General features: G+C 35.0%; 1 protein-coding gene across 1 annotated transcript in view; it reads right to left on the reverse strand.

The window, feature by feature from the left end:
• Nucleotides 1–24,688, reverse strand: part of PXDN (peroxidasin) — a gene marked incomplete at both ends in the record, with an annotated part of 88,521 nt that overhangs the window by 51,965 nt on the left and 11,868 nt on the right. The window contains 2 exons of the mRNA XM_080617054.1: nucleotides 3,879–3,950; nucleotides 5,548–5,619. Coding sequence (XP_080473180.1) covers nucleotides 3,879–3,950; nucleotides 5,548–5,619 — 144 coding nt within the window. The remainder of the gene's footprint in view (nucleotides 1–3,878; nucleotides 3,951–5,547; nucleotides 5,620–24,688) is intronic.

Below are 24,688 nucleotides of genomic sequence, written 5' to 3' on the forward strand. Positions count from 1 at the left end.
ACAATAAGCATATTTATAATTTTTTAATGGACCATATTAGAAGTCATGTGATTTAAGGAAAGTAAAATTCAGATATATTGTTTGGAGGGGAGAAAAGGTAAAAAGTAATAGCAATATCAGGCATTGCAGAGTTAAACCTGACAAATAAATATAGGAAAGAGAGATTTATGGAGAAACATAAAGGAGATGGTGGAATTAGCAACACAAATTGCAAAGAAATGAGATTTGGAGTCATTGGAGGCATTCAAAGGACAAAGTTAGATAACCTGGACAGCAACAGCAGCAGAAGGCACAGAAGGAAACGTGACCTAATCCCATTTTGCGATCAGCAGTTGTGTACTTTTGCAAATCTATAACCTGTCTTCTATCACTCTTACTTCATTCACCAGAGATAAAACAAAACTTGCATGTTCTCTTTAAGTATTTCCAGAACCGATACACTTCATACAGTCTTAATTTCCATTTATCTTATTATTATCGCAATGTTGTCGTGTCTGATTCCTCAACTCTCCATTTCTTACTAAGTGAACATGTATCAATACTGTTGACAAAGTTACTTTCATTCTTTGTTTTTATTTCCTCCACTGTCTTCACACTAGCTTCTAGTTTACTGTTCTGTAAAGACTAAGTACCTTCTATTTATCTGGAAAAACTTTTTTAATCACTCATCTTTATTTTGTATTTTTTTTTGCATCTCCTCCCTGAATTTATTATTTTTTTTTTTTACTTAACCTTTTTTTTCAATGCCGATTCCAAATCTTCTAGTATCCTACATGTTAAAACAGTAGTATGATAATTCCCAATTATCTTATCTTTTGGAGAAAAAACTGTTGACTTTCAGGATCAGGAACAATCATCCTACTAAGTTTTCACAAATCTGCCAGAATCTGTATTATAAGGTTGAGATAATTTTCTTTATCACTCTGTACTACCATCCCTAAGCCAGTAAAATTAATAACTCACAGAAAATCAAATATTTTCAGTGTACCATACACATCATGTACACATACGCATCTTGTATCAGGAGCAACAAATTACAAACATGTTACCAATTATTTTGCTCAGATGAAGACAACTTTTAAAGTTTAATTTAGAAGGAGTGCTTACAGTGTACTTTGCAGAAGGGGGAACATAAGATCCAAAAATCATATGGAATCACTGAAGTTCAGAAGGAAACTATATTATGGATAGAGTCCAAGTTGCTAAAACCTTTTTGATCCTTACTAAGGGACCATATTGCCACCATTAAGGTATATGAAATAGACAGGAAGAAAGGCAGAAAAAAAGTATTCTCTAGTTTCATAGCAAAAAAAGAATAATTACATTTCTTTTTTTACAACTTTTAGTGTACGAATTCAAAGACAGATTACATAAAGAACATGGTAACAAATTTTCCTTAAAACATAAGCTTCAAAAATCATACATGCATATTTTTTATAATGTAAAGACCAACTTGTACAATGTTTAATATTTGTAATGCACAGAAAAAAGAGAAAATATCATTACTCTCTTCTTCAGACAGACAATTCTGGAAGCATATACATCTCAAAATTCTCAGCTCAATTTCAACAAAGAAATAGTACAAATAAACATTTGAAAATTCTAGGGCTTCTTTGACACAAGAAAAAGTTTTGTTTGAAAGCACAAAACCTGATCTTCAACAGAGATACAGGAAGGGGCCTCGACATGTCTCTCTCAGATGCTAGCTTTTTTTAAAATAAATATACTGTATTATGGTTTATACTTAAATATTTTATATAAAATTATATAACATATAGTTATGAATATTTTATCTGTCATATGTACCATATTTTATATATTACAGATATTTTATATACATGTATTAATATTTGCTAATAGCTATACATTTTATACTTATATATACTTATCTTTTCTTAAATCAAAGCCACTGAGAAATTACAGGTTTCTAATATTACTCAGTGAATCATACATTTTCAGAACCATCTGCAAGCTAGCACTTGAGTTCTTGTAAGAACACAAGTAAAGTTATGGACCAATTATCTCATTTTATGAAACACAACAATAAAATTAGGCACCCACAGATATCCATACAGGATCAGGCTATACAAAACCTCAATTATTCCAAATAATCTGGCTTTATAATATTAAATTCTGAACAACGTTTCTAACTTTTGTGCAATCTCTCTCCCCTAACTTCTACATTTGTTGATCCTGTCTGGAAATTCCCTTTGTTCCATAGAATACAGTTAGCATGTACTTGCCCAGCAGAAATCTTCACAACTGAACTGAATTTATTTGGTACATTTAAGCCTTCTGTACTGATTATCTGTTGTGTACCAGCATTTTTATAACTTTAAGCTGTACAGTTTAAAGCTAAACATTTATCTCACAGCCACTGAAATAGCAAGAAGATCTTACAGCTTATATTAACAAAACAGGGGATGGCTTTAAAGAGCTCTCTGCAGTTAAATACACTATCACATTGAACTTTATAACAAAATTTTTCAGGGAACAAGAGGAAAAGGGAAAGATCTTCACAATATAGATGTAAACATTACTACATGTACATGAAAATAAATCATAGTTCAGTTATCTCTTTTCACTATTTTATTGAGTGTATAGCTGAATTTTATCTCGGGTTTACTACAGCTATGCAAAAGCAAGCACATGAAAACAAAGAGCGAACAAGAAACAAGTGGCATTTTTGCATAGTTGCTGACTATACAAAGAAGTTTAGCCATCCTGAATTAGTAGATCTCATGTACTCTGATACAAGATCCACCATAGAAACACATCTTGTAACAAATACAAGCATTGTGGACTTTAATAATTCATTGCAGAGTCTGATCAATATTCTTTTTCATCCTATTGTACATAGATTAAAAAATGTTATTACTGAAAAACAATGCACATAAAAAAATGAGACCACGAAATGTAATCAAACAGCATGGAAAAGGAGGTGATGTGTCTGCACAGATTTATGTGATTTTTTTTTACCTCCTCCCACTTCCTTACAGTGAATCAGGCTGCATTCTTGAAAAGTAGGTGGGAAATTCAGCTTCTGAATTCTTTCCAAAACAATGAAATCTCAAAGTGACCCTTTCTATCTGTACAGCATTCAAGCACTGATCAATACTCCAAGAGAACAGACTGAAACTTTTCTATGTGACATTATATACAGTGCACTCCAGAGACTACAGCTAAGACTCTATCACAACTTACTATTCAGCTTTAATCTTTTATACAGATAAATTTTTAATGCCTTTTGTTTATTTAGTTACTTAATACACCCAATATGTCTGCTAAAAATGGGAGGAGTTAATCTTAAAATATAGAGGCTGAACCCAGGACAACAGGGTACCTGAAGACATAGAACTTATGGCAAATCATGAAGGTAATTTTCTATTTTGTGTTTGACTTAATTTTTATCTTGCAAACTTACACTGCATTCAGTGAACAATTTAGGAGTAGTTAAATACGTAATCTACATGCTTCTGCAGATACAAATCTAGGACTAGCTGCTATTAAACCACTTTTCAAAACACAAACTTAAGTACCTGTATGAAGGTTTCAGTGAACCGTTAAAGAGGTGACTTCCTAAACCTTCAACATCTTCCTTTTTAAATGCTCTTTCAAGTTGTACACAGTAAAGTGCAATTAGAAAGTCCTAGTAAACAGCAGCTAGTAGATCTACTGCCTACAGATATCACAGGCTTATTAGAAATCTGAAAGCACCCACTTACAAGAACAAAGATTTGTACTTGCCTCTACACCATACATCAGTTTCACAGATTTTCAAAGTGGTTTATCTCCTGATACAGTGAGTCAGATTAAAGTACAATCTCAGATTAAAACACTTTCCACATGATGCAAAAAGTGACATTGATTTAACTTACAGATATTTCAGATTTTCAAGGTCTTCAAATGCCCCGCTAGGTATTCTTTTTATTTGATTGTTGTTTAGAAGTCTATAGAAAGAAATAAACAGACATTTATTTTAACATATAGAAACAGTAGGGTGGAAAAATGTAATAGTATTAATAGTAATAAAATTAAGAGTAATAAAAGTATGGTAGCAGTAAAAAGAAAACTTAAAAATATCCAAAACAAAATGCTTTCCTCCCTAACAGTAACTGTTAGAAGGAAAAAAGTGACATGCTTTCACAGATGCTCACTCACTACCTTGCAGGAGAAAATGCTGAAAAAATCAGACAATAACAAAAGCAAAAAATCTAAAAGCTGAAATAATGTGGCTTTTTGTAGGTATCTGAAATGAAGATGAAAGGAAAAAAAAACCCTTGGTCTCAAGTTTATAAATTGCTTTGAAGTTGATAAAAATTATATTAACAAAGATTTGTATTAGCAGGTGCATTAAATAAATAGCAGGTGCATTTCTTAGATGTTTCTTAGCAATATTCTGTGTACTGGGCCCTTTACATCACACAGGAACACAACCATCTATATGCACAGATTTGCACTCATCTGTCATGCACTGGTTTTACGAAGAAAAGGGAATTCAAACTTAATAAAACCTGTCTGTATTGGGGCTTGTGGATCTCATCTGAGTGATTTGGACAGTTAAAACTTGAGGCTGGATAGCTAACAGAATAATTCAAAACTGGGTATCAATTACAAACAGAGGTATGATCAAAGGTGGCTGAAGTAGGGAAAGCTAGTAAAAATGTCTCAGTAGCACAGATTTGGACAATATACTTTGGAGGGAAAGTCCTACCATTTCTTCTGTGTGAATATAGAGTATGAGAAGTCTCAGTACATTTATCGTTATGTGCTTGCAGGATAAATAGATAATGGTGATCCAAAGCTCACAGATATCACTATTGTATTTCGGTTCACACACTACTTGTGTTCTAGGGAACAGTCAAATTTGCAAAGTCCATCTTAATTCCTCTTCATACCTCTTTGTATATTAGAGAAGAGAAACATGCATGCATTTGTTTTAAAAGTGATGTTTGAAAGAATGACGAAAGAGATACTAAGTTAAAACTAGAATACGGTTTGTAAAAAGTCTTTCAGAAAACATGGTCTTTCATTCATAAATGATAACAAAGACCTCGATAAAAGGCAGCTGAGCAGGAACAAAACCTTTCAACTTCTGTCAGTTCTGACGAACACATAAGAATATGAAAGTTTAAAACATTTGAATTTGTCAAATGTATTGCATATTGCAACCACAACACATTTGCACATCTGAGCCTCAGAACAGCTTTGTTGTAACTCCATAATTTATTACGCAATATTCCAAAGTTAGCAAAATTTGGAAAAAAAAATATGTAGTAAAAGTCTATATTTTTCATACCTCCAATTAAAGTATGTTAATAAAATATTAGGATGCAAATAATTTCATTTTTTATTTTAATATACATGTACCTGGTTTTGCTTTCAAATACTTTGGCCCTAAACCCTACTTCCATCAGCTCTGTAAGTAATACAGATGAAATTTGTAAAACTACTTACCTGTGATAAGTGAGCAAATTTGGCACATTATCAAAATAATCATATTAAATCAAAAGGGGAGAAGGGCCTTAGGGTTGAAAAACAACTTACAGTGTGTTCAGGTTTTTAAGCCGTCTAAACTCTCCAGGCTGGATTTCTTTAATCCTATTAAATCTTAGGTCTCTGTAAAAATAACGAATAAAGAAATAAGAATCATGTTATTAAAACATCTGTGTATTTTTTCATACAAAAAACTGAACTAAGCACAAGTATTTTGTGACAATGATGATAAGATTCCATGCTTAAACCACAGCTTTTGATCAAAAGAGAAGGCAAAACCAATTCAAACACCATTTAACAAGTTTAAGCAGAGGGTTGACCAAATCCGTCCTCAGCAGTCAATGCTGTAGGCTGTATCTAAGTTGAACATGTGGTCGTGAAGGATGCTCTCTTCCATAGTGACGCAACTTGCAATGGGATGTTGAATTGCATTTCACTAAATTGAATTTTCTCTACATTTGAAAAGCTGATTGTAAATAATACAGTAAATAAAAATGTTTTTAAATAAACAGATATAGAAAAATTTGGATCACTGAAAAAGCTCAGGAAAAAAAAAAAAAAGAGACAGCTTTCAAGACTTTTAAGTTACTCCACTCTTTTGGTTTGAGGCTTAAGTACTTTATGTTGTCCTACTTTTAAAACCGGTAAATACAGCTGCCCACAGCTATTTATTTTCCTATTTAATTTTACTTTCTCTTAGGATTTTTATTTGGTTTTACCATCATCAGTTTCCTGTTATATATTATATATATTACATTATATTATATATATAATTATATATATAAAATATATAATATATATGCTTTACATATATTTTATATTATATTATATATATATATTCCTGATCTATAGCTTAATGACAACTTCTCCAAAAAGAAGAAAATTGATTTATAAAGTGAGGGCATGCACTGAGAGCAGGGACCTTAGTCTCTGGAAAGCAGACAAAAGGGAAGCAAACAGAAAGTAACTACAATCTGAAAGACTGTGATCACACAGTGCACTGTCCTTCCGAGAACACACACTTTCCAACTGCTTTCAAAAAGTGGGACATAAACATGTCATAATTTCAATCTTTACACAAAAACCTGTCCTAATTAAAACATAAATATGCACTGCATTTTAACAGCTAATAAGTCTCTCTGGAATTTGGTACTAAAACGAAATACAGAAAAGCAGACAAAAAGTCAGCTGCATACTAATCCCATGTAACCCCACTGTCAGTGGTTGTATACAATGAGGGGTATAGTTGCCTGAAGTCTTTTTCAAAAAGCACACTTAAGTATCATTCCTCTTGAATCAGCCCACCAGGGCTTATTCAGCTCTGGAATAATGGCCTGAGAAAGACTTCTTTACATGAGTGGTTTAGGATGTGGCCTAATGTTCATTGTAAGGAAAGGATTAGACATGTTGTGTTTGCATTACGCTCCACCAAAATATTTGATCAGTAATGGGAATAAAACTGCTATCCCTTATTTAAATGTGCAGCTAAACTGCTTGTAGGCATGCAGGACAGCCCCTAACTCAACTACCACCTGAATCAAGTATTTCCAGATGTAGAACAACAAATCGTCATAGCTTGAATTTTTATTTACAAAAGCACCTTCCTTAATTATAGCTAAGCAGTGTCATATTTTGCTCATCACTCACAAGAAATACTCATAACACAGGAAAAACACATGTCCCTGCTGAGAAAGAGATGCTGCCTGAGACACTGAATCTCAGTTGATGAGATTTTCCAAACAAGCACTGGATGTTTCAGCCTGCACTGAGATAGAGCTGTACAGCAGATCCCTCTGTGAGCATCAGTGGACATGACATTCCATTTTATTGGGAGCTTTTTGTGTTTACTGGAAGCTTATTGTGTTTCAAGGGAGCATTTTATTTTTTATTAAAATAACCAAAACTGCAAAACAGAGTATTTTTTAAAAGCCTCAAAATACCATTACAACTAGCAATAATTAGCTCCTAAACAACATGGGACTTCTCAAATTGTTTGTGTTTTGTTGGTTTTCTGTTTGTTGGTTGCTTGTTTTTAAAGTTTCACCATTACAAATAAATCTTTACCCAAAGTAGGTAGAGAGAGAATGCAGAATGTCTTTTTAGATATAAAAGACTATACATTTGCCCATATGAAAAGCATGCATATTCCTTACAGCAAACTGAAGCTGACAAATAAGTACATAACTTAGATGAATGCAATGGAGGCCTCTGAATCAGCATCAAAATGAGCACCCTTTTGATGTGTCAAATCCATTCTGCAGTAACCTACTAGGATAACTAGGAATTAGCAACACCAGTCAAAATAACTTATTTTACTATCACTGCATATAGTGATAGCTTATATCAACTCTTTCACTATTACCTTTCTCATATGAAGTTGTCAAGACTAAATACTGTATCATGTTTGACACTCAATCCATTCATTTTTATTCTGCATAAAAGTACTAAAAAAAGAGCCATAACAAAACATAGCACCCAAATTTTCTCTATAGAGCACAGTGCATTTCATATCTGTAAGTAAAATGTGTCATAGAAAGCTATGATGTCAACAATAATCTTTTTATGAAGATTAAGTCTATGTTTTGTTTAAAGCTAGTACTAAGTTAAGTCTATGTTTTGTTTAAAGCTAGTACTACAATTAAATTAAACTTGGAGAAAGAACAATGTTAATCTTACTAAAATGTAGGATATAATTTTGGCACATTCCTTTAAAGGGGAGCTCTTTCTTCAAAGGAAGGAGAACTTCTAAGTGTTAACTTCAAGTTTTTTCATTAATTTTTCAACACAAAATCCCTCAAAATAAAAAGTGAAACAGATCACAAATGCTGCTCAAAATAAAGAACACAACTTTCTTGTTCTCTAAACTAACAGAATTACACTTCATGAGATATTTATTGTACACAGAAGATGAAAGTTGTTAGGTCATAGCCACTCTCTGAAGAAGAAATTCTGTCAAACTGTCTTACTTTCCTTTTATAACAGGATAGTATGCCACAGAAATATACTGCATATATTAATTTGAGAGGTTTGATACAATTTACATAAACTAGAGAAATATTGTTTATAGCAAATCTCCATAAACCAAGTCCGTAAACAAAATGAGAGGGGAAAAGAGGATAAGCGAAGACTACTTACTGGAATGAAAGATTGTATCAGGTAGAATTGGGCAAAAATCTGCCATAAGGCATTAAATATTTTAAGACAAAGTCGATAGCAGAAAAAATAACCTGATCAAGTTCGCAAGTGTTGGCAATTTTGGAGTAGATGCAACTATTCCGGAAGTTGTTTGAGATCAGAGACAAGGCTGAAGTTTTAAACCCCTGAGAAGTGGAAATAATTCACTGAAGAGCAATGAGTCAGGGAAGAATCAGACAGACATCAGTTCTTTCAAAGCCAATTCAGGTTTCGATATGTGACCAAAATAAAACCAAACAAAAAATTAAAACCATCAGTCACCACTGCCATACAATTGTATGGAGGAAAAAAAAAAAAAAAGAAGTATATTCCATACTAAACAGAAGTACCATTTCTCAGGCTTCAAATGTCATCCTCCCATGGCAGAGTTCATGTGTTCAGCTTATGAGAACTGACTACATTTCAAGGGGATAGGAGAAGAGCTCAGAGCAAAAGTGTAACAGCAACCAGAGCACTGGGAAACATCTCCTTGGAGAGTGAACAGCAGGAATAAGGACTGTGTTAGACTGAAAAATGAATAAGGGCAGCTCAAGCAGGCTATTATGATTGAGATCTTCAAAGACATTTGTGTTGCTGAAATACTGTGTGGTTAATCAGCATGCTGAGGTTTATTGTCCCTTTTTTCCCGACTAGTTCTTGCTCAACCATGCCACCACATGACTTTTTACTCGAAAAAAAACCCGACTGTTCCCTGTCCAGTCATTTCTCTCTCACCTTTTTGTTCCCCATTCTGCTCTTACAACTGACTGCATCCTAGCTGTAAGCTATGCTTCAGGGCTCAGCAAACCTGACTTCCACTGATCAGCCGAGTGGTGCCAAAAGGTCGAAATGGCAGACCAAGGGAGTCCACCCAGTTGCTGGCTGTCATTTTTACCCTCCCTAATCTCTAAACAATAAACGAAGCAATCAATAAAAATTATGCAAACACCTGTGATGATGGCATGGGATTTCAGGGTACTCTAATGACTTTTGTGTAACGATTCAAACCTAAATGTTACGCATTCAGCTTTTCAAATAAAAAACTAGTACACCTACCTCCACACTCAGATTGTCTCCTTTATTATTTATTTCAGAGCAAAAATATTTACTCCTTAAAATTATACCCTAGACAATATAAGAATATTTTTAGTGAAGGGTATGCTACTAATGCTTTCTTGTATTGAATTCTTTCAGCTTGTGGTCCTGTAAGCATCTTACTTTGGGGAAAATCTGCCTGATGTCCCAAAAACATCTTCTAACACTGCTATCTCAGCTCCTGTTCTCAAACATAGCCACATGAAGACTCATAATAACAAAAATTAATGTTCCCTTATACATAAAGCCCTAAAACTTGTCAGTTCTCAAACAAAAACACCCTAAATGGTTACCACTTTCCTCCTTCTTGCCACCCTCCACAGCTTAACAATTTAAATTGCAAAAATACTTCAGCCAGACTTCCAGAGAAGCTAAGCCCATCACTTTGAAGCATTGCATCTCCCATGAGTAACACAGAGCAACATGTCAACGATGCCAAGTAAACTGAATACTGTCAGGATTGCTTTCCTGGCCCCACGTCAGTCATCTGCTCCATGCTAATTCATGGAGTGTGACCAGGAAATGTTCAGCAGAGCGCGAGGCTGCGTGGGCCAAGAACGTGCCAGGGAGCACGCTGACAATTTAGCGATTGGATGCCCCTGAGAGTTGCATTCCAGAGCCTGGGAATGATCGGGGTCCCACAGCACTGCATTCAGCTGTGGGTCAGGAACTGTGCCAAGCAGGACACAGCAACAGGGGTGCACATACACAGTTGCTTAGCAGGCTTTCCATGCACCATTATGTGAACAAGACTTTATGAAAATCTTTACGATCTAGATGCAAATAAAAACAATACTCGCATGTTTCCTTTTCTGAGACAAAGCAAACAAGAACTGTGCTGCAGACACTTTTTGTCTGGACGAAAATGAATTTTGTTCCTAATAAATTAGTTATTTGACCTAACTGTGTCCATTTGTTTCCCCCTCTTAGACTACCTATTCTTAACAACAGCAAACTGCTTTCAATTTAGCATTGAAAAGTAACCTGTAACAATACTTTTATCTAGCTAAACACAGTGAAAACTTCTAAATATGTCAATAATATAAAACATTTACGCATCTTCTATTGTCCCATACAATCTAATGCTCCCAGGGCATCTCCGGGCACTACAGAATGCCCTATGTTTAAAGCTTGCACTGACAGTGTGCAGTAATGAAAATTGTGGGTTCTTTGTTAACACATCCTGATGAGGCATGGCAACATTTGGGGTGTAAATTCACTGCCAGTTTACAAAATAATAGTTTATAAAATAAATACATGCTGAAAGGCATAAATAAAAATTTGGAATATGAAAATCACACAGGATACACAGCAAGCAATACAGCTTTCAAATTCACCGACCTTAAATATCAAGCTACTTACAAGAAAAGTCAATTAAAAAAGCGCTATAGCCCTATTTGAAATACAGGAATCCCTTTAAGAGAAGTTACTTACTCAGAACAAACCAAGCACTGAAATTAAAATGGTAGGGGGTTTATTTAAAAAAAAAAAAAAAAAAAAAAAAAAAACAACCACAAAGTGCAATTTTCCTTTATTCATTTTCTAATTGCAAAACAACATATGGAGGAAAGCTAAGGTTTCATATTTCATTACTTTTAAAAAAGATTAGACTTGTTGTACTTTAATAATCTTAATTTAGATTCCTTCTTGCATATGTTTGACTTTTAAAGATTCTGTAGCTGCATCAAACTAAGAAAAATCACTAACTATTCTAAATCAAACTGATTTAGAGTAAGGCTGCCTATTTGTGTGCTCCTGACATGCACCTCATAAAGTGTCAGCCTATGGATCAAGTTGTGGATACTCAACACCAAAACAAGTCACCTAAATCATCACCCCATTGATGAGAAGCTGTTTGATGCCAAGTAATAAGCATTCACTAATCAGCAGCTAACACAAAAGGTGTTGTCCTAACCAGGGCAAATGGGCAAATTCTTTATGAAGAATTCCTGGAGCAGCAGCAGGAAGGAGGACATCAGGGCTTCTCTGCTTGTTCCACCCCAGGCATGTCCTTCTCATCTCTGCCTGTTGACAAGGTATCCTGCCACTTACTACAGTTCAGATGACTTCCCTGAGATCCCTTCATTGCTATAGAAAGAGTATATAGGAAATGGCTTTCTATTTTTTTAATTTTAATTTATGACAGAAAAAATTATCATGACACAAAAATGTTATATTAAAACCTAATAAAAAAAGGAAAATGGAAAAATAACATTATGCTACTGCTTCATTCATAGCCATGTTTCTCTACATATACACATAAAATTATCCAATTCTAACATGGATATAGAAACACTGTATAATGTGATGATTTAATTTAAAACATTCATCTTGTGACATAATATACATATGCAAAGCATACCTTCAGGGCATTAGTGAAGAATTTTATGTGACACACTCACATCTGGCAGAAATGCTGAAGTTACAGAGATTTCAAATCTAGTACCACAACTACAAGTATTCTTATCATTTTTGCACAGTCTTCTATGAATTTATTCTAGTGCACTTAAATCTGAATATAAAAGCTTTCAGAATATTAACTTTAGATAAAATATTCCTAATAGCAAAGACAGCTGAAAACAGTCAGAATTTTTGTTACCCATCTGCCATCTTCCTGGCAACTGGCTGGAAATGAAATCAAAAATAAAACTGAAGGCTCATTTGCTGGGGTGTAACAATAAGATTTACAAAATGTAATATGAGGAAATAGTTTCCAGCTTTATCAGCTAGAATCACCAACATACTTCCCAAATAATCTGTGCAAAGGGTGAGTAAGGGAGAAAGCTTCGGTTGCTTTGAATAATTTTTATTCTATTATTAAAAAAATGCTTGAGAAGAGATCTCTATGTGCAAATGGAAATCTTAGGCGTGATGTGTAATTACATCTTCTGTTTATAGCCTACCTGAGTTTGATAAAGATCAATGCAAAGATAGGCTATCATTCCTGTTTCCCTCTTAGTTTAAATCTCAAGTAATTCCTTTTTTGGTTACTGTTTTCACTGCTGAGACTGAGGGGGACAACTGGCTAGTCTAACCAAGCATTCATTGCTTCTACTGACCCCAAATAATACCTTGACAAGAGACTATGTCTTTCTTAACACTTTTGATGTAGGCCTGGTGTTCCATATTACCTATGTTTCCAAACTTTAGAAGGCCTCTTTAAGCATTTATCTGAAATTTTTCTTGTCCAAAAATGAAAATATTCTGTTGCTTTGTTAATAATGTTAGATGCAATCAACAGAACAATCTAAACACCAAAGTTACACTTATTAAATTTGCTGTGAAGGACTATTTTCCCGAGTACTGCTCTCAGATATAATAGATTATAAATCACATTGATATGTACATGCTAAGGAACACTACATGAAAATCAGACTAAGCGAAACAAACAAAACTAATTCCAAAAAAAAGGACTTCCAAGTTTCTCCAAATACAGTATCCATCAAGACTGAGTAAAGCCAAAGCATCAGATTTGCTATTGGTAAATTAGAACAATGCATTTAAACTCAAGTTTATAAGACCTGCATTTGTATTAGCCTATAATATTGAAAGCATCTTATTTTATACTTTACATCAAAAATATTTGTGTATCTTTTAGCAATGGACAAGAAAAAGGTAATGTGGATGAAATCAGCATAGTGGTATAATACACTGATGTTTGAAACATGATGTCGACATATTACTGGCTTCTATTATATCTTTGTTAAAAAGAAAAATACTGAAACATTTACCAATGAGATGAAATTGTGATTTTTACTAGCAGTGAAGTATCTCATTAACTTGCTTCAAGGGTTAACCAGTACTTCAGCATTAATTTAGGACATAAACTGAAATTCAGAGATATTTCCTCAGATAAGCAAAATCATCACAGCAGCAAAATGGAAATATCTGAAAGGATACTACTGTCTTAAGTATCTTCAAAACTTAAAGGTTCTCAAATATGTATGTGTATGAAGTGTGTATCATAAAAGAACAAGCCCTGTGCCCAACCCCCTGCCTCAACAATAGATACTTTCAAAAGGTTCAGTGAAAACTATTTAAAGCTTAACTCTTCCTCTGTATGTGATTGTAAAATATATGATAATACGATCTTTACTACTTTGACATTAAAGGAGGTAGCTTTGTTTTGGTAAGAATAAGCAGGAATAATGAAAACTACTTTCAAAGGATGGATTTCTCATTTTTACAACTTTCTGATATTGAAAGATATAAAAAGTCTAGAAAAGATGCATATGTGAAAGACAATGCACTCTTTCTCATCTTATTCACCAGTAAGGCTAATAATGAAATGCTGATTGGCAACAAGAAGTGACCAACCAGAAAAATAACAATTCCTTCAGCTGTGTGATACATACTGAATCTGGAAAAAAGTGCAAACTAGTTAATCTCCTTTTCCTTTAAAAGAGGGAGCAATTTAACAGATAATTATTAGATTTGTAGATCTATTAGACTGAATAGTTTAAATTAATAATCTAAGTTAAAGAATGACAACTGCATTTATCACTTGCTTAGCTCTCTTCAGATGTTTTAATAAGGTAGGAATCATCATTAGCAAATTCAAAAGAACAAAATAAGAGAAAAACATTATTTTTTTTCTGTTGAAGATTAATTACTAGCCAGCAGAAATAACCTATACCATAAATGCCAGACTACTATGTTTCTCAACACAGAACAAAAGATCTGCAAATGCCAGCAAGACTACATTGCTTATGTCTACTTTACTCTTACTCTTTTTTTATTTAAGGTCATCCCAGCAGGAAATGAAAAACAGCCATCAGCATAGTAAAAACATTCAAGCAGAGCAGAGCATGAAAATTGCACAAAAGAGGTTATATAATCAAGTCAGTGCAGTAACTGGATGATGTCAATGGCACTTTAATGCTGCTTTAACTACTGCCCTGTAAAAAAATGTGTCACTTTGTTGAACAAACAAAGAGAAAGCCGTCACTTTAAAAAAATAAAACCAAACCCCACTTTCAGCTGTAGCACTACTTATAGTAATCCTCACTGCTAGCAGCATAACATTTTCTAGAATACCAGAGGAACCAAGATATTTTTTTTCCCCTGGTTTTAAGATTTAGCCCTAGTGATTCTTTTATAAACAAAATTACATTGTTCTCCTTTTTCTTGGCAATTCATGTTTTGGATTAATTCTTCCCCAGTCTAGATTACTAGATACAATATGTGATTTTCTCTAATTTACATTGAGAAATGTTTTATTACGTGTACATCAGCGTCAGCACATAAAATAAAGTGACTGCATTTTTAGATGGGAAACTAAAATATAATTCTTGCATAGTGGATCGGTATCATAGCCAATAATACTTCATATACCATAATTTTAGTAACAAAAGTAAATTGTAGGATCAGAAAAAATATTGAAATCTGTAGAACAGGATGCAGGACATTTGGCAGTACTCACTTTGATCATAAAACCATGCTTATAAAAATATGAAGAATTCAATCTGGATGACCTATCAATTATCTAATAAAAATGATACCTGGTTTGCACAAATACGTAAGATTTACTGAAAGAGACTGCTAGCTTAGAAGTCTTTAAAAATATATTTATCAGGTACAGCTTTGATGAATGGAGAGCTTATAGTTTAGCCTTCTCCAAGAGCTAAGGATTTGTTTTAACTAACAATTATTTTGCCATTAGAGTTGAAAGGAAAACATTTAAATGTGAACTCAATGAAACCAATACAGTATTGTCTTACTAAGTCTGTAGATCCCTCTGCTGCCCTTGTTGCCAATTTTTCCAACCAGCTATGCAATACCATTAATAGGACTCAAGTGGGATTTGCTCATTCAAAGTTTTGGGCATGCAGGCTTAATCGTCAAGACTTATACATGGAATTTTTACTCTGGCATGATTATGGCTCTTTGTCTCATTCAGCCTTAGAGCCTTCCAAAATCCATTCATTAAATACTGCATTTTACAATCAGAAATTTCATGTTATAATAGTTTCTAATTCTCATGCTATCTTAAAAACAAAAAAAAACCAAACCAAACCAAACAAACAAAAAACAACAACAAAAAAAGGTCAATGACAAAACCAAAACACAAAAAAGGAAACCTCCCCTTTTAACAGTATGGGTAGAAGTCAAAGGGACGTAATGCTATTTCTGCAGTCTGAAGTAATAACAAGGAAAGGCAAAATCTGTCTTCATTCCTCCCAGGGGGATATATTTCTAAAACCAAATAATGAAAAGGTTGTTGACAGTACAGGCATGTGATTAATTACTGATTATTTTTGACAGAATAGGAATGGGTTGCTTTCTTGTCCTGCATTTGTGCCATGCCCAATAAGATAGGGCAGGCATGATAGCTGCGCATGAGTGCTGTGCTAACACAGATATGTGACAGTTAAGGTTTTGGATCAACCAAAGAGTTAACTAATGGTTGGCACAGTCTGTATTGCCAAGAGCTAGTGATACATCAAAATATTTTTAGAGGATTAGCAACAGTTGGAGATGCAACCTCTTCTCAGTTACCTTTTCAATATTTATTATTTCAACTGTACATTTCAATTAAAATTAAAAAATAAAACCAACAAAGATACCAAACAGGGAAGCTGAGTATTTTATGGCATACCATGAACCACTGAAACAAACACAGTAAGTTTCATTTGGTTTTGTCGTTAATAGTTGTGTGAATTACTGCTGTGAAACCCTCCACAGAAATACTGCTTTTATGCTATAGTAATAAATTAGTCTTTCCCCCTCCACCATCTACCATTTTGCAAAATAAATACTGCTTCTGCACTTCGCTGTCTCACAGGGATGCCTAAATCTAAGCTCTATATCCATGAAACATTGATATTCTCAAAAGAAAGAACTGAAAGCCAGAAAGAAACATTATCATCCCCTGACCTCCCACACAAGACAAGTCACATAACAGTAGAGAAGTTCCTGTCTTAAGGCAATTATTGCTGTCAGAGCTGAATGATTCCTTTGAGAAAAATATAAAACTGTGATTCAAAAAGACCATGAATCAAGCACAACCTAACGACTTGCTATTCATTCTAGTAGTTAACTATATTTGTTGTTAAAAATTGGATAGTCTCACTGTGCTTCCAGGGTCAGTGTGTTTATCTTCAGTCTCTGCTGACTAGAAGTAAACAGCTATAAGTGAGGTGCAGCACTGACCATTTTTCTTAAAACAGGTCCAGAGGAGTAAAATACTTTTTTTTTTCAGCAGTTCTTAAAGATTTAAAAATGAACAAATAAGTACTAAAACTTCAAATAGGAAGGCAGGCAGGAAAATATACTCACAATTCATTGTAATTTCTCCCATTTTGTTCCATGGCAGATTAGTTCTTTCATTCTTTACTGTCAGCAAAACAGATGCAGGTGCAATGCAAGTAAATGAGTGTGCATATTCATAAAAGAAAATCCACACTGATATAAAAGAGTCACTTGCATTTTACCAGAGTGAGCTCCAGAGGTTAGATTGCTTCTTAAGCCTCCTTCTAGCTCTGACACATCAGCCCTTCTCCTACAGGAGTACCCAGCTGAGTGCCCGTCAGCCCTGGGGAAGTATCAGTGCTGAGGGCAATGAGCTCTACAGGAGATCCTACACCTGAAAACAGGGATGTGAGTGAGGGTTGCAAAAGAAGTAACAAACTGTGCAGGTAAACTATCCTAGTATGGAAGTGTGATTTCCTCACCAACACAGTTTTGAGGGCTTTTCTTTCTTCAGGGCAGGCAGCCTCACTGATCCACTGCATGTTAATTTGCATCATATTTATTATACTAATAGATAATACCCAGCATCTACAATGCCAATGACCTTAATAAAGAATGCCCATTCTGTCTCTTTCAATTCAAAAAGAAGTTTTGCAATACAAGATCAACATCAAGCCAAAGGATGTGGAAATTTGAAGGAATTACTGCATCTAAAAATAACATCTAAATTTGACTCAAAAGCCTTTATTCATCGTAAATCTATGTGTCAGTCTTCCCTTTCTACCAGATGGATTTTATCAGAATGTATTTCCAACCATTACATACTTTCCAGTTATTTCCAATACAGCAATTGCCACTAGATTCAGACTCAGAGGTGGGTTTAGAATTTATCCAGATACTTGTTCTTACAGAATGTCAAGGACATTCACCTATTAATAGGAAAAGCACTACCGGCTTTTAAGAGTAAAAACAAAAATCCAGGTACTCTAATACTTGGATGCAGACCAGCTTCCTGGTTTCAGTCAAAGTAACAGCTCTTCCCTCCACTTCATGGAAAATCCCAGGTCATCTCACTGAAAAAGCTGCAGCTCTGGGAATTGTATTTTCTGCTTCCTGAGGTTAATATCAGGCTGCCAGAGCATTTAAGTTAGGTATTTTCTTGCTCTGCTTCCAGCTCTCTCCTGCTCCTGGCAAAGCAAATTCAGAAGAACTGGGAGTGACAGCGCTGCATTAGAACACCTCCTCATTCCTCATCAGTTCAGACTGCCTCAGCACAGGCATCTGTGCATTCCTGTCACTTGGGAGAAAGAAGCTGCCTTCTGACTACGAAAACCAATGGAAGCAGCTACTAGAAGAAGACATTCAACCTTAAAAGTACCCAACTAAATTACTTTCATGGAGGGAATCTCTGGGAACAGAGATTGTTCTTTCCTTTTCCTTCTTGCTATGTACATCCTAACATCAATATCAAAATTACAGGAAAAAAAATAATTAAAGCAATTTTAGAGCATTTCCAACTCCTGCTTCCTAGTCGCTGGTGAACAGGTTACCTTACTGAATGCATGAAGAGAGTAAATAAAAGATTAATAATAAATATTATGCTTTATACATTTTTATCGTATTCCATAACTTGAATCAATCAGCAACAATCTCACTTTACCTCATATTGCAGAAGTAGAACTGAACTAAATGATCTGCCTACAACTTCAGTTTTATAATTCTTTCCCTGCACATTTCTATTCTCTTTTCACTACCAAAATTAGATCTGGATTGACCAGATTAAGAAAACTTGGAAAATTGGAATGCTGCAAATTATAGATGTGTCTGAAATTTCCACGTTACACGTCTTGTCTGTGTTAGTTATTTTAAACTCCAGTGGCCTCAGGAGATCATATCTATTTTACTTTAAGTCATGCACCATCTTCCTAGCAGTTCTCATATTGGCAGTAGTAAGTCAATAATTCATTAGAAAGCACTTTTTGATATGTCTGTAATTATTTTATCATGTTAACAAAGTACTAAAAAATAGCAGAAAAAAAAAAAGCATAAAACACTTTTAGATGGAAAAGTTTTTACACACATATTGTTCCTAAGGCAAAAAAAAATCATTTCTGAGTATAAGCAAAGACAATTCTGTATTACTTCAGCCTTCACAGTTTAATGCCATTTTTGAAGTCACAAATCGATCTGATTTTTTCCACTTTGAACCCACTTCAACTTTCATCCTTGTTTTCATCACCCTCTATCAGTTACAAACTATCACTCAGGCCAACATAAATACCATTTGGGCTACATGGGGAGTAACTTCACATGCTTGACAGTAACATATCATAGCAAAAGTGGATTCTCAAGGGGTATTTCCTAGTGTTCAGAGGGAACAAAAAATGTTTTTAGCCACATGTGTATGAAAAAAAAAAGGGGGGGGAAAGTTAAAACATTTGATTAGTGTTACCAAAGTAGAATGAAAATACTAGAAATATCTTTTAAATATTAAATTATATACAAGCATGCCTTTAGGAAAGTCATATCATTATCATCTCATATCACATAATAAATACCTAGTCTGGCAACTCAATAGATGGGAGGCTAATTAAAAATTAATTTGTGGAAGCTAAAACTGCAAACATTTTCAGTGTAAGGCATCTGCTTTGGCTGCCAGGCTGGAGCAGCAGGCTCAGGGAAGCATGGAGCGGGGATAGGTGGCTCTCACTTCCCCAGCAAGGAGGGAAACTAGCAGGGGACTTCTGCAAGGAGGGCTCAGGGGCATTTACAGTCCTTTGTGTACATTGAAACTGGCCCTTCAAATTGTATCACAAATTTGGCTTATTTTTACAGTTTTCCCTGACAGCAAGCTTAGTTCAGTGAGGCCCCAGGGCAGTTTTAACAGGTTCCCTCAGCAAACAGTTCATCCCTCCTGCAGCCTGCCAGGCCACCTCTTCACTAGGGCTAACATGAGTGACCACAGACATCACAGGCCACAAAATCAGGGAAATGATTCACAGTGAAACCAAATGTTTTCCCAATGTTTATTATTCAACTAACTCTGGGAACTGACTGTGAAGATGAATAAGCAACTATTGCTGGCACCCAGCAGCCAAAACAAACCTTAAGTACCACTCACAGGGTGTTTCTGGGTTGTTTTTTTTTTATCTGCCAAGAGGTACAATCTCTATTTGGCAACAGAAAACTCAAACAAAACAAGCAGGTACATACTAGCATCGAGATACTAAATAGACCAGCTACTTGAATACATTAGACTCACTGTTTTCTTTTAATATACACCTTTTCTTTTAATTTTTTTTATACACCTTTTCTTTTAAGTCACCTCTAAAAGAATGTTTGAGTACTATCTCCAGCCAAAAATTTAAAAAAACATCTTAGTTTCAATAAGCAGATATATCTACTAATTACTTTTCATTTTTGAATAATAGATTCTTCAAATGTTCTTACTACCCAAAACCATATATTTACATATCTTGGAAACGTACAAATTATTAGTACTCTGCTTGACTAAGAGGACTGCTTAAAAGCCAGTGAAAAAATTCTTTCCCACAGACATTATTCACCAAATTCACCTGAAGAAACCTCTTGACTCACAGCTAAACCATCATTGTTGTAAGATTAGTTAGTCATACAAATATACCCTCTGATCCAGACACATAAAAATGCCAATTTATGGCTGGGATTTCCACAAATACTTAAGACACCTTAAGTAGAATTTAAGAAGCTGAAGAGTCCAAGCCACAGACCCAGCAGTTAACCTCTTAAACCAACAAATTTCTACTGGTGAAGTTTCCTCAGGCATCAGATGTGCTACCAGGGTCATGGCTGAAATCTCTCCTGAGATTTTGTACTTGCTCTGGTCTCTGGAGGGATAAATGCTTCTCATGTCCAAACCACACGGTTAAAGACAAGGCTGAGCTGAATGGACATTTTACTTCATACCCTCTTTGAAGCTTTGTCACTATGCAGTTAAAAATGACAGATTTATGGAATGAAAGACACACCAACCAAGAAAGAAAGAAAAAGCAAATTTTAAATCCACAAAGGCATTCAACAATTTTTTTAAATCCTGACACTATCAGAAATTTCTTACATCTGGGTCCAGATCTTAAAAAGAATTTATTTTATGAGCACCTACCATCATGTCCAATTATCTCCAAAGTTCAAAGTTGAAAAATAAAATCAATTAATTCCACCCTAATCACCTGCTTGTTTTAAAATGATTGTTTTGTTTATACTGTTCAGAAGATTGGCTCTTGAAAAAGTGAAATATCCCTTTAGATATATTAGGATATTTTCAAAGTAAAGTCAACCTACAAAAGCCAGTAAGTAAATAACAGATATTTTAATATTTAAGGATCCTATAAATGCAAATTCTACTTCAGATAACAGACTAAGATGTATTTATTATTATAGGCTAATAATGAGATTTAAACATCCGACAAACATTTTACCAATATAGAAAAATAGTTTTAATAGAACTTGATATTGTTGAATCGTGAATGCCAAACAACAACTAGTTCTTTCGTTGATGAATAAGGGATTACGAACACATGCCATGGAGTTAAAAACTGACCTACATAATATACCTCAGTACCTGAGTGTATGCGCCGTACAGAAGTTATTTGCCTACCTCTTATACCTGTTTTCTAGGTGTTGTTCATGTTGCAAGTTCATAAAAAATGGAAAACTTAACCTGTACCATCTAATGTGTTTGGTACACCCACAAAATTCTTCAAAAGATAATTCTATTTTACATCAATGGGTAGATATCTTCCATGCAGATATGTCTGGTATAAAGATTGACACTGAATACCAGGGGGTGTTCTTATTTTATTATAAACCTTGCTTTTTGCCACTTAATTAACGTGCCAAACTGTTCAACTGGAAATCACCAATAAATACTGTGTCTCAGACTATTTTTAAATTTTAGACCATATTTCTTACATTTCCACTTCTTTTATGCAATTCTTCACATGCAAGATGTATCCAGAAATCATAGAATCACAGAATAGTTTGGGTTAAAGAGACCTTAAAGATAATCCAGTTTCAGCCCCCCCTGCCATGGGCAGGGACTCCTTCCACTAGACCAGGTTGCTCCAAGTCCCATCCAACCTGGTACTGAACACTTCCAGGGATAGGGCAGCCACAGATTCCTTGGGCAGCCTGTTCCAGTGCCTCACCAGCCTCACAGGAAAAAATTTCTTTGAAAAAACATCTAATCTAAATATCCCCTTTGTCAGTTTAAAGCCATTCTCCATTGCCCTATCACTACATGCACTTGTAAAACGGCCCTTTCCAGCTTTTTTTGTGAGTCCCCTTTAATTACTAGAAGGCTGCTCTAATGTCACCCCAGATTCTTCTGTTCTCCAGGCTGAACAAGCCCAACTCTCTCAGCCTGTCTTCATAGGAGAGGTGCTCCAGCCCTCTGATCATCTTCATGGCCCTCCTCTGGTCTCCCTCCAACAGGTCCATCCTTATGGAATATAGAAGATGCCAAAAAGAAAACATCCACTCCACTAAGAACACAAAGTTGACACAGTATAAAACATCTCAGAAAATACATAATGGAAGAATTAGAGGGATTTCTAAGTTTTCAAAACTGTTGTTTACTGTATAAAGAAATGTGTCAACATGTATCAAAATTTTAGAAATTTCAATTTAGCTCACTGATAGAATACTCAGGAAAAAGAATTTCCTGAGTTTTAAAAGTTGCATTAAATACAGTATAGAAAAAGTTTCTATGCTGAGAAAGGTCTTTGGAAACCTTTAATAGTTGCCTAGTAGCAATAAGATGAAGACATCTATGTCTTCAATCTTTATGTAAAACCTGCTTATCTGTACATAAAGTCTAACTAGCAATCATTTTAATTGATTTATTTTAGCTGATTCTACACCCTACATGGGTGCTGTTATGCTTACTTAAGCTTTGCTGAGGCAAATAAAATTAAATCAGAAAGCTAATGAATTGAATCTGGCCAGAGCAAACCACCTATTCTTGCAGACCTGTCACAGCCCTGTAGTCCTTCTTGCTCAGTGGAAGTTTGCCCTTGTTTTGGCACTTAAAACTACTTTGCAATTAGATGTTGAGAATGCTACCCAAGTCAAAGATCTGACTTCTATGATTCAGTTTTTGTCTTTAAAAAAAAACCAAAACAAACAAAAACTACCTTAAAATACTCCCACCTCTCAAATTTTCAGGGAGATTACCAAAATGCCATCTGTCGTGGTTTAAGCCCAGGCCGTAAATTAGAACCACACAGTCTACTTCTCCCCCCACCTTTCTTCCCTCCGGTCCTGGAGGGGCGGGGAGGAGAATCGAAAGAATGCAACTCCCACGGGTTGAGATAAGAACAGTTTAATAACTAAGGTGTAACACAAATCACTACTGCTACCACCAATAATAATAATGATAAAGGAAATAACAAGGGAAGAGAATACAGCACCTCACCGACCGATACCTTGACCCCCATTCCGCAGCGATCCAGCCCTTCCGGGGACTCTCAGTTCTACATCCCCCGGCATGACGTGCTGTGGTATGGAATACCTCTTTGGCTAGTTTGGGTCAGGTGTCCTGTCCCTGCTTCCTCCCGGCTTCTCCTCCTCCCTGGCAGAGCATGAGGCTCACAAAGTCCTTGGTCAGGGTAAACATTCTGACCAGCAACTGAAAACATCGGCTTTATCAGTATTATTCCCAGGCCGAAAGTCAAAACCACAGCGCTGCACCAGCTACTAAGAAGGCGAAAAACTGACTGCTTCTGCTGAACCCAGGACACCATCAAACAAAATCTATTTTCTTGAACCCAAATTAGTTATCCCAAAGAGTAATAAAATAACCTTAAAAGGAATCCTGCTTTGATAGGCAGCTTTGCAGCAGCAAATCTGTTACTGTGGGTTTTTTATATACATATGCCATACCATCACACTGTTGTTCCAGCTTCTTACATTATCTTAGCAGACAATGTAATATGGCATTTATTTGTGTTTGAGTTTTAAATGGCTCACTAGTTATCTGTGCACCAGAACATACACTGCCTCACATTTTTTCCAAAATATTTCTGAAAAATTAAAACATTAATTAAAATTCAAAACATTATAAGACATCGATTCAGACACGCTTTAAAGATCTGAATGTTGATGACAGATGGCATCTGATTATAATGAAATTTGTCTTGTTATCATGATAATCAGGCATTAAATAACCACAAGTTATCAAAGAGTGAGATTTTATATTGAAGTGGCTTAATAAAACCATTTTGAGAAGTCTGCACTGAATTTCATGCTGCACCAGCTATGATGCTCACACTGCCTGGATGTAAGTCAAAGCACGCATGGATTCACTAATTCTGTAGTTTTTCTCCTATGAAGGAAACCAGCAGCCATATGGCAAATAAATGGATAACAAATCCATCAGTCTGGCTAACTCAACGCAAATAGCTTGACACTTAACAGTCATCATCCTGCTCACCAAAACCAGTCATTAGGTAAGGTAATGCTGTGTACAAAGTAATATTCTTTTCCTTTTTTAAACCAGCCAGGGAAGGAGCAGACTGTTGTAACAAGTGATTTAGGGGGAAAGAATGCTGAAAGAAAATGTTTCCAAAAGATTCGGGAGTGGCAACTGGAAAAAGAATAAAAGATCTGAAAATCTGACCAACAACAGATCACAACAAAAAAAAAAAGAGTGCAATGTCACAGTCCTTTGGATTTAAAAAGATATGCTCATTGT

The sequence above is a fragment of the Psittacula echo genome (assembly GCF_963264785.1).
Source record: "Psittacula echo genome assembly, chromosome: 4".
NCBI classification, from domain to species: Eukaryota; Metazoa; Chordata; class Aves; order Psittaciformes; family Psittacidae; genus Psittacula; species Psittacula echo.